The 12007-nt window shown below is 42.2% G+C and overlaps 1 protein-coding gene across 2 annotated transcripts in view; it reads right to left on the bottom strand.

The window, feature by feature from the left end:
* ADAM22 (ADAM metallopeptidase domain 22) overlaps nucleotides 1-12007 on the bottom strand; it is a 135084-nt gene that overhangs the window by 18002 nt on the left and 105075 nt on the right. For both annotated transcript variants that reach the window (XM_044425179.1, XM_044425180.1), the window contains exons 23-26: nucleotides 11237-11405; nucleotides 10213-10318; nucleotides 9688-9778; nucleotides 650-750 (exon numbers count right to left, since the gene is read on the bottom strand). In XM_044425179.1, the coding sequence (XP_044281114.1) occupies nucleotides 650-750; nucleotides 9688-9778; nucleotides 10213-10318; nucleotides 11237-11405 (467 nt within the window). The remainder of the gene's footprint in view (nucleotides 1-649; nucleotides 751-9687; nucleotides 9779-10212; nucleotides 10319-11236; nucleotides 11406-12007) is intronic.

Raw genomic sequence — 12007 nt, 5'->3', positions numbered from 1 at the left:
GCTTCAAAAACAATTGACAGACCAAGTAAACCTGAGCTTGATGGACCCATGATCTGACTTACTTCCCAAAAACATCTGTTTTAGCTATCTCTTCAGCTTTCCTCCTCCTCCTTTTAAAAAACAACTAAACTCATACTTTCCAAATGGAGCTATAGTAAGAAATCTACCAATGTCTGTAGTGAGATTTGTCATGACACAGCAATGCACTCAAATAATTCTAATTAGAAGAAAGTGACCTTACAGACCTGTGCAGATTCTACCAAATCAATATTGTATGTTTTCACAATGTGCTCTACTCAAGAGTATATAGCAGTGGCCCAGCACGTATGAGTGACCTGATGGCTCAGGAACACCATTTTCCCCTCTAGCTGCCTTTGGACCATGATTTAGCAAGTGCTGTATACACACAGACAGTAGCCAGCATTTGGAATGCAATAGTTTTCCAAATCTTGGTTGAAGGAAAGCAACACCATGCGTGTATCCTTGTGCACATAACTGACCTTAACACACAGAAAATGAACACAATAGAAGCAGAATTCCCTGTTTGATGGAGAGGAGAGATAGACTTTGGGTTCCCAGTTAGCAGGCCACAGTGCTACATATCAAGACACCATCAGCTCTGCAATGGGAACACAATTGTCTTCCTAACCTTGCCATGAGTTACTCCGTGGTCTCCCATTTTGACAGATGTCCGAAAGGTTCTTCGCATCTTGGATTCTTTCACTCCATGAATGAGATAATCCGTTTGACCTGGAGCAAATGGTAAAACTTGAGTGAGATTTTCAGCCTCCACCAATTTAAGCTTTGAGTTATGTTATCGTTCAACTGGCTGATGCTTTAAGTTGAGATAATGTAAAGGTCTGTCTACAGCACCTGACAAAGCTGCATAAATTGGCAGCCCTTGTAGCTCTTTCATGGTAGCTGGGGATGATGGAAATTGCAGACTAACACATCTGGAGGACAGCAAGATGAAGAAGGCTAGGGCACACACATTCACTCCCTACTGACTGTGCTTCCTAGAGTGTAGAGATTCTAATCTGGCCTCCACAGTCACATGAGTCTGCTGCTCTGTCTTGCTGCTCGGTCAAGAGGTTGCCCAAGGAAAAGTGCCAGCCAGGAGGCTTCACTCTTCCACTACGAGGTGCAAAGAGGGTGTCTTCACACGTCCCTCTGGAAAATGGGCTAGACAGGCAGCACAGCATCATCTGGGACCAAAACTAAAAAAGGAAGCAAGTTTCTCAAACCCCTGGCAGAGATGCAACCCAGTCCTTTTGCCCTTTGGGTTTCCCTTGAAGAAAACCAAATAGAAAGCCATGATTTTGCCAGGGAAAAGATTTTGTTTCTTCTCCTTCTTCTGCCCAGCTGAGTTCTCTCTTCCTACTTTGTTTCCCCCAGAAGAAAACTGAGCCAGAAGTGGCAGGTGCTGACTTTCTAATACAAGATGCAACTGAACTCAAACCCACCTATGGATCTCATGTGAACTGGCTTATGGAAATCAAGGGTTGCCAACCACTTTATGGATTGCTAATGATTATACTTTATGCCTTAGAACAACCTGCTTCTACTCAGCCCCCTCCAAATGTTTTAGACTGAAGTTCCTGTGATCCCCAGAGAGCAGAACTTTGACCCTCTTGGCTGGAGTTGTGGTTCAGAATATCTGAAGGCCTCCAGATTGAGGAAGGCTTCCCTAATTTTTCTTTTCCTTTTTCTGCCTAAGACAATATAAGGTATAAAGGACTGGTTCCAACAGACTTAATTTTCTAATCATTATTTTACTTTTGATATCTGAAACTTTTGGTAAAGGTCATTGACTTGTTTGAAGCTAAGCACCTGTTATACAAGTTATGGGCCATATTGAAACAAAAGCATGATACTGCTTTTTTAGTGTAGACAGACCTTAAGAATTTTGCAACATTATACAATAAAGAACGAACAAGTGACTGAAATGAAGAATCAATGGAAACATGGGAAGAGGAAAAATACAGCACATGAAATTTAAGCAATACCAATTTCAAAAGTCAAACAACGTTGTTTAAAAGTCAAACAACGGCTTCCTGGGGGAATGAAAATTCACTTCATCATGCAGATATGAAACCTATATTAAACAAAACCTTGGGACACTAATTTTCAAAGGATTCTGTACAATTGAGCTAGCTGAGAAGTCAGGAGCAAATTAAACTGCATTATTTGACTATGATTCTCAAAAAAACTTTAATTCTTCCACAAACATAAACCTTAATAATCAAGAAACTCAGGACTGACTCAAAGCTATTTCTCAATTATCTGTCAGAATGTCACCAACATAGAGAAACCTTTGGTATTAATTAGACACCAGCATCAGCAGTATATACACACCATTTAACTACTCCCTGTAACATTTAAATAGACAAAATGCTCTTCCTTTTTTCTCTTTTCAGTTTTTTTAAACCACCAGAATTGAGGTTTGTAAATTGGATAATTGAGGTCTGTTCATTATTACTATTACATGATAGTTCTTGTAAAGCATTTTTAAATGCTGTTTAAAAAGAAATTTTATAATTGAAATTTCACTGCATAAAAAGAAGAGGAAGTTACAGATCCAAGTGGCCTTGTTACACTTTTCATGAAAATCCAAATGGACTGAGATGAGCTCATTATTTTAAAATGGAGCATATGACTTCTTTTATGGAATGGAGTGATACACGGCCCAGTGTCTCAACTCATGTGCCAAGCTTCAGATCCTCCACAGTACTCCCTGTGCCCAGAGTATAGGTTTCCTTTCATAGGTGAGGGCAAGAAATTTTGTCTTCCATGGGGCACAGTATTACCTTTAGCAGGATCAAGGAACTGACCATGCTTCTATGGCCTGATCTAGAACACAACTGTCCCCCTCACCCATGGGCGACTAGTTAACCTAGAACCATGCAAAAGCACAACCCCATGGAGGCCAGTTGTGGAAGAGGTTTCCCATGGAGTTCAGTCATGCCGTCACAACCTTGGCCAACTGCATGGAAAGTCACAAAGAGTAGTTTTCCCTATGTGGGGGCACACACACACACACCATATATCCACCCACAGGGATTGCTGTGTTCATAAACCATGACTTCTTGAGTCAGTAAACAGAAAGATAAATGCAAGCTGGAAGTGCTCATTAAGGCAAGTTATTACGAATAAAAAGAAGCAGAGCAAACAGATGACAAAATACAGCACTTATGCTCTAACATTTCTATTAATCCATTAACTTCATAACTGTTAATGAAAGTACAACATCCTCCTTCTTTGATTACTTGATCATGATATAAAATTTATGGTAATGTGTGTAATGGTGCCCCCCCACATATCAAATTCATCGATCGTAGTTGGAAAGAACTTCCTGCTCAATGCAAGATTTAAAATGCAGGATGCAACTACAAGTACAGCATCTCTGACAGATGGCTGCCCACCCTCTGCTTAAATGCCTCCAGCAAATGTTTTCTTAGATATCTCAGCACACATTATAAACAGCAAATTAAATTACTTCCAAGCAGAAGGAAGTGAGTATCAGACCTGGGGCAGGACTATCAGTGGGAATCAATCCCAAGGAAACATAGATAGGGTTGAACTAGAATCATAGATAATTATGAGTTGCTCCCATCTGACTCAACCATCAAAATGCGTACCTTTCCTGGCAGGCTGAGAAATAATTTTAGAACCCGAAATATGGAAGGGAATTCCAAACCACAGAACAAGATCCGTAATCAAAGACTGAGGGAAGTCACTTTTTAATACAATCCACAAAAGGAAGGAAGGAAGTAATCAAACCTGCTGCAAAACAATGAAAGGTTCTGACTAATGGAATAATGTGTGATGGAACAGGTAGAAATCTGAAAATGCGACAGAAAAGCAGACCTCTTCTTAGAACTAGATGCAGAGTTTGTGCTGACTCCCGGAGGCATGTCGCTATAAAAAGAGTCGGCCTCACCAGGCTTTTTTACATAATCTCCCTGAGGAATTTGTCTAAAGCATAATGAACATTTTCAAGTCAGAAACAAAACAAAAAACCATGCATATACTGAATATATAAACAAACACATTTCATATACATATACAAAGCACAGGAAAAGGAATCAAAGAGGAGACTAAGATATTTTCACAAAGATATGTAAGTAAGAGACTCAAGATTACAGAAGAAAACAGGTTTAGGATGCAATCCTATGCATGCAGGCTGGGATTGCTGGGTGGGGTGTTTTTCTGACTGAATTCACAAAGGATTGCATCCTTGTGTTCTGTAATATGGGAACGCAGTCTCTGAGATACTTAAACGTCTAATTAAGATATGCATCCATCATACTGAACCAATGCAGCCTAAAAGAAACAACTTCACGAAATTTAATTTGGAACCCCTTGGCAGTGAGGATCCAGCTCAGCTAGGTTCTGAATCCTGTTGAGTCCATACTCTTTCCTATTCCCAGCCTGTTCACATGTCTTCCTCACCCCAACACACACACAACGTTTCCTCTCCTATGTCTCCTGATCAGTTGGAAGAAATGGTAGAAGCAGTCCCTGGAATTAATAGGGAGGGACTAGAGGGGTCTCTGTCAGGTCTGCTTGCAAACAGAACAACTGGAGCATTTGTGCTTAGTAATCACAAAGGGCTTTGCCTGGCCACTTTCCTCCAAACCAGCGAAACAACCAACCTTGCTCATTTTTTTCTTACATTTTGTTAGAGAGATATCAAGGAAAGCTCTCTGCACTCTGTCCTACAGAAGCCAGAACTGTGTGTGTGTGTGGGCTTCAAAGGTATTTATATCTATAAAAAAGAATCCAAAATGCTAGTTTCTGGGATGGGACACAGAAAGAACTCCAGTGGCGTGTTCCTATCTAGAAACGAATGTTTCCGCTTGTTTCTGGGGATATTTTCAGAAGTGTAAGAATCCTGTTGCTCAAGTAGTTGCTTGCATGGTTACTATGGAACCAGTGAAAGTGGAGTAGCTCATTGGCTGCTGCTGGATGAGCTCAGCCAGAATTGTCTTTATGGCAATGCCATGTGATGACTTCTTAAGCCAGTTCCGAGTAAGGGCTATGCGTGTGCTTTTGTGTTTACGTATGACACCAAGCAGGAGCCAGCCGTGTGACGGCCAAAAGGTAAGTTGGTGGGTTGTAAGGTGGCTTTATGAAAATTCTCTCCCACTCATTTTTAAAGAAAAAAATGTCTGTGTCTAAAGTTGAATTGTAGAAAGTTGTACGTTTGCTTGACTTTACACTGCTGTCAAAGCGAACACACATGGTGTTATCCCAGAGAGCAAATTCCCTTCACCGCTGTCCTTTATTTAATTTGTGTCACATAAAGCGGTGAAAGGGATTTGCTTTTGAGGCAATGTCTTGAAGGACAATAGTTGTAATGTCAAAAAAGTGCTCAACTGAAAGTTCTTCTTAGGAACTGCAAGTGGAGGTCGGAGGTGGGGCGCAGCGTTCACAAAACCACCTTGCAGCTCACCCAGTTCTCTCTTTCCTGTCACCAGTTCTATAGTCCTAGAGGCTGCAGTGATCACACCACGAGCTCCTGCTTGATGACATTACATTTAAATCCCATCTTGTTTTCTTTTTGAGAGGAACCCAAGATCTTGCATAGTTCTACTTCATTGCATTTTTATGCTGACAACAACAAACCTGTAAGGTAGGTTAGACTAAGAGTCCATGACCATCCTAAAGTCACCCAGTAAGCTTTATGGCTGAAGCAGCAACTAGTTGCCTTATTTCCCAGGTCCCCATTCCAACACCCTACCAACTCGTTCTCTCTCTCTCTCTCTCACACACACACACACACACACACACACACATGCATGCACACACGTGCACATTGTCCTCACTCTGAGGTGGCTTCAGCAGTCATCACAAGGCATCACCATAAAGACAACTCTGACTGAGGACATTGTGTGACGTCTGCTGGAGGCCGCCTTCCTCCATGGTTGCATTGTATTCCCAGGGGGAAATGCTTATGCAACCAGTTTTTCATGTTTCCAAAAACTATCCCCAAAACAAGCAGAAACAGTCCTTTCCAGATGGGATGCATCAAGGTTGCTCCCTTCCATGAGCTCTGCTGACCTGTTGTGCCCTGGAAAGTAGCATTTCTACTTGTTTGGGGTCATTTCTAGACATCCGAAAGCTCCCCTGTGCAAATGGTCTCTCCCAAGCACACTTGGGCACAAGAGGATACCACCCAGTGTTTCCAGTCTTCACTCTAGGGCTATGTGGCTTCAGTCTCTCCACCCTTCCCCCCAGCAAAGCAATCCTATGGACTAAACCAAACCTGCACTCAGAGGCAACTCAGAGTGGGATCCTACATGGCTATTTGAATGCCTCCCATGAAGTATCAACAAAATCCAGAATTTGAATAAAAAGCAAACACAGAGGCAAGTATAAAAGGAATGCTATTAGAGTCCAGGTAATTAAAAAATGTATGGACAAGTCCTCTGATATAGCATGTACAACTTATTTTCATCTGAGCATAAAGCTCAACATAGTGACTGTCAAGAAAATCAAGGCATAATAGAAAATAGGATCTGAGAGGTTTTTCCTCTAAAGAAAAAAGGGTAGTAGTAGGGAAATCCGAGTGTTAAGAACAGAATACATGAAGACTACAAAAAGAGGAGCCAGTTCAACTGATCAAATGGCAGCCACAGCTCCATGTTGCGCAAAAAGCACCTGACTGAGGTGAATATGGAAGTCTGAGCCATATACAGTAATTTCTACTATTGCTTATTTGATATGCATATCCCCAGGTAAATAATAAACCAGGACCACCGCTGCACACATGCTGAAACAACGTGGCCACACTGCTTTTTCACATACCTCTGTCTTCGATAGTTTCTTACAAGTGGAGGGAAGAGAGATAAAGAGTAAGTTACCACTTTGCATTTGCTTTCACTTTGTTCAGTGTAATAAAGCAATGGGGTGGATCCTATGCCTGGTGTGGAAATAGTGGACAGGGAGACGTTTTTCTCCTTCCCATAATGCCAGGATCCAGTGGGGTCATCCCAGAAATTTGCTCAGCTTTAGAAAGGGATTGGACACATTCACGGAGGACAAGGCTGTCCATCGCTCTTAGCCCTGCTGGTTTCATGTTCTCTCTAGACTCAGAGGCAGGATGCCTACAGATCTATGCAGATGGCTGTGAACATGGGTGCTGCCACACATGCCTTTCGCTTGTGGGTTTTCCATGGACAGCTGGTTGGCTACCGTGCAAACAGAATGCTGAGCTAGATGGGCTCTGGTCTGACTCGGCAAGCTGCCCTGTATGTGCTTATAAACTACAAGCAGATTGGCACCCACGGGATGAAGCATTCCTTTACCTCCTTTCCCACGGCAGCACCTTGTCCCCAGCCCTTACTTACAGCTGCTCCAGCATCTCTTGGGACCCTCGGGAACAGCCTAGGATCTGCAGGGCGACTGCATTAGTAGCGGAAGTGAAGACTTACTTTTGAGCAAACAGAAGCACCTTCCACTCATGAGGCCCAGCCTTAGGACTCGGACCCACAGATACAAAATGTGTTTTTGTTTTGTTTTTTAACTACCAACATCCGTATTTTTGGCCTTTCCCAAGCAATTTGTATTTTCTCTGGTAAGAGCAAACATAATTCATGACCTTATGAGAAAATGGATGTGATGAAGCATCGGTACTACGTTTCAAATATGTACTATGAGTTTAGGAAGACTCTTTTAGAGAAAGGAACCTCTGCTTTTCAAAACTTCTTGGACAATATGAGCTTATAAATATTCATGCTCTTTGGATCGGGAATAGGAAACTTTGGATGTTCTGGAAACTAGTTTCCAGACCCACATGAAATTCAGCAGTACAAAAAGCAGTGACAAAAAGATAATCAATTTATCACTAAAATTCAGGAGCTAACTATGATGGAGATGCAGAAGGATTGTATTTCAACTGAAAACAGACTCACCTGGGTACTTCTGAGACACCAATCAGTTTGCCCCTGAATGTTAGCAACAAATTGCTAAAAAACAACACCCACAGACTGATGCCATATGGGGAGCAGTGGGGGCCACAAGCAAGTCCATGGGGGCACCCTGGGGGCAATTGAGAGAGAATAAATCTCCTTTGCTACTTTTCAAGTGTTATATCATAAGCAGAGTTACAATCATTGGATTGGCCATTAAGAAAGTAGGAAGAGCCCCGTTTGTCAAAATGGTTTGTCAATGAAATGCAGCATCCTGTTTGCCACAGCAGCCAGCCAGACATTCCCAGGAAAATAACAGGACATGAAGGCAACAGCTTGCCTCGCTTTTGGCTCCCCAGCAACTGCCATTTAGAGGCACACAGACTCTTTACTCTCTGGAGTCCCAGGTCTGAGGGGGTCCTGGGCAAGATGCCCTCTTGGTGGAGCCTCAACGCTTGGCAGGCTCCTAAGGACTTAACCACAAAAGAATCTTCAGGCAGTGTTGGGTAGCAGCCGTGGTCCAAGCATCTGCTCTAAGTGCCATTTAAATTTCACACAATGCCTCTGCCATAGTGATGCTCTGCAGTGGACAGGCCCACTTTCAGGCTTTTTTGTTTTCAAAGTGGCATTAGCCTAGCCACAAATGCTGCCATGGCTGATGGGTCCATTTAGCAAACATAGATAGCAGCTGCTAATAGGACTAGCTTCCACATATTTACCTAATCTTCCTTCTTAAACCCATCATAGCAGTGGCCATTAATATATCCAATGGCAACATATTCTGTGTCATTAATTATGGATCGTGTGATCAAATGCAGTGGGGGATCTCCATCTTTTGGAAATCAATTTCATTGGGTGAAACCAAGTTCTAAGAGGAAGAAAAAGTTCTCTCTATTTACTTTGTCCACATCATTCTTAATTGTATTTCTTATTTTATGCATGGTGTTCAAGACTTTGGATCCTGAAACAAAGTTACCTGGAGGTGTCTTTGATTTTAAGGAGACACACTCCCAGTAAGTTCAGGATCATTGCATGAGTTCAATAGACCTTTAAAGCTGTATCTCCAATAACGTTTATCTCCAATGGATCTTCACGAGGGTAGGAACTAGTATTCATAATCCTTCAGCCATGCTGGCTGGGCCTTTTGGGAATTATAGTCCCAAACATCTGAAAGACGCCAAGTTGTCTACCCAGGCATAGAGAAACTTAAATACTGCTGCACAAGAAATACCACCCACCATTCTTGAATAAATCACCAACTTATGTTTGAAACGACTGACTTGATCAGCCTCCCCTAACCTGGCACCCTCCAGATGTGTTGGATTGGAACTCCCATAATCCCCAGCCCACTTGGGCATGCTGTTTAGGAATTATGGGAGTTGCAATGCAAAATTTCTGGAGGGCGCCATATCAAGGAAGACTGCACTGGATAGTCACTATTAAAAATACCATTTTTACGACAAGTTGATATTAAAGTACCTGGACACAGGAAGTCTAGCCAGGTAATGATTTACAGAGAAGTAAAGCAGAAGCATGTTATAAGCTGCCTCAAGTGTAATTGGCTTATATAAAGCAAAGTGCCATAAAATCAGTCAACAACATAAAAGGGATAAAACAGTGAATGGTTACATTCACTGCTCCCTTCCTGTGCCTTTTGATCAGTGAAACCAAGTATAATATTTTCTTTCATCAAGATGGTTCAATAATGCATGCTGCCAGCAGCTAGTAGCCCACGCAGATGTCTGTGAAATACATGAATATATAAATCACTTACTTGTAACCCCATGCAGTGATGCCCAAAATCAGAGCCAATACTAGAATGGAACCAGCAATAGCACCTATAATAATATTTGTGCTAGTGACACCTAGATTAAAATAGGGAGAGAGAAACAAGAATCTGAGTGTATTCTCGTTGAAGCGAGGAACATATAACATCACAAAACTTGTTTCCTAGCTCTGTATTTTTTAATGTTTAGCATTGTAAAACTCCGAAAGGAGCTCTTTGGGATAAGGCCCTAAGAAAATGAACAGACAGAATTCAAGACAGTGAAGATCAAGCTAGATGTGAGTGGTTTTTGTTTTGTTGGTATTGCTTGGTAAATGCCAACACTGTGTGCATTGTAAATGGATGAACGTGTTGCTACAGGGCTTCAGCAAAAAAAGGAAAAGAGATTTGCCCTTCCCACAGTCCTTATCTGGACTTGAAGTGAAGGATCAACACACTAACTCTGGACTCTGATCACAAGGAAATCTATGGACATTTCATTAAAAATAGAGCATTGTAAGACACAGAACTCACCTGAATTGTGCAAATCTTCATCAATTCTTGGTTCTGTGAGGTGCTTGCTGCAATCCATACCTGTCCAGAACTCCTCGCAGACACACTGTATTTCATGACTGCAAACCTATATAATATTGAATCCAAAGTTTTGAAAACCACCAAAAGAAAGCTCCAGTGATAACCAATGCACATTCCCCACAAATCAGAATGAATTTGTTCATACAAGAATAAAATATTGTTCTGGGATAGCTGGATCACTTAAACACCTTTCCCTTTATAAACAAACAAAATCTATTGACTTTTAAAAATAGGGATGAATGTTATGTGAACGTGAACACTTATGAAACTTCCTTAAACTATGTAATGTGAGCATAAAACATGTTTCAGAGTCCCAGAGGGAAATGAATAGCTTGATTGACAGGGGATGCTACACATAGGGATTATCCTGCTGATTTACCAACCCCTGTAAAGCAGGGTGCTAACCAATTTCCTGTGACCCCTCAGCTCCATTGCAAAAGCCATCCCCATGCAAGGAGTTCAGACCTCTGGCGAGTGTGAACTTCCCTTTCCTGGCAGCCTGCTGGGTGGGAAGGAAGAGGAAGCACAAAACAAGGTGTGGAAGAGCTGGTTTCTGGCCCTACCCTGGGGGTGGGGGGGGTGCTCTTGCTGCCTGAGAGTAGGCAGTGTGAGTGGCAAAGCCCCTCCTATTGAGCAGCTCCTTTCTCTTGACACCTCTTCACTGGGCTACCTTACTGTGATCACTTAAGTTGGATAAACACTGGATGCAACCTTGAAGCTTCTGCATGCAAAACATCTGCTCCGCCTCTGAGTTGCTCTACCCACTTGAACTAAAATGCAAGATTTGGTTCTCTGCTGCCTGTTTTACAAATTTTATTTTAATGTTTACAATTGTGCCACGTATTCCTTTCAGTATTCTAAAAGAAATGTGTCGTTGCTTCTTTCCCTGTCCTCCTTGTTCTATAATGCATTCTATTGTTGGTAACCTCTCCACTTTGCCCAGGAAACTAAAGAATAAACATACTCCATGTCCTGAACAAATATTGCCGTCTGTGCTTCCAGGGCATGAGCTGAAGTTGAAAGACTCCACAGGAAGACATCTGTGCTCCCAGCATATCTTTTCAGGACCACAAGGCGTCCCATCTTCAACGTAGCCAAGGTCTGCATCCTCCTCTAACTTGACATGAGCACCACTGCAAAAGGAGCAACAAGAAAACCTTTGTCAAAGCAGGTTTATAAAATTGAAATCACTTTTTAAAATGTACTTTTGAAACAAAGAGTAAGCAACATAACAAAAACCGTGCTGCATCAGACCGAAGGTCCATCTTGTCCGGCACACAGAGGCTCTCCTACTGCAAATAATTGTAAATATATGTCAAAGACCTTTTGAAATGTGCATTATACATGCTTTTATTTATAAAAGCATTTGGCTTCACACTTTTGGCTGTTGTGTTTTTAAGTTAAATTATTATTATTTAAACTAATTAAATTATGGATGAGGGCCAATAAACTGAAGCTCAATCCAGACAAGACGGAGGTCCTGTTGGTTGGGGGATCGGGCTTCGGAGAGGGTGAATTGAACCTAGTCCTGAATGGGGTTGCACTCCCTCTTAGGGACAAGGTCCGCAGCCTGGGAGTGCTCCTGGACCTGGAGCTTTCAATGGAAGCTCAGGTGACAGCAGTGGCGAGGAGCGCTTTCCTTCAGCTCCGGCTGATCCATCAGCTGCGCCCCTACCTGGAGTACGACTGCCTGGTGACAGTGACACATGCGTTGGTGACTTCCCGAATTGACTTC

Source organism: Varanus komodoensis, unplaced genomic scaffold, assembly GCF_004798865.1.
Source record: "Varanus komodoensis strain SLA01 unplaced genomic scaffold, ASM479886v1 scaffold15, whole genome shotgun sequence".
NCBI classification, from domain to species: Eukaryota; Metazoa; Chordata; class Lepidosauria; order Squamata; family Varanidae; genus Varanus; species Varanus komodoensis.
Note: the sequence above shows the minus strand (reverse complement) of the source record. Positions and strands in the feature narration are given on the sequence as shown.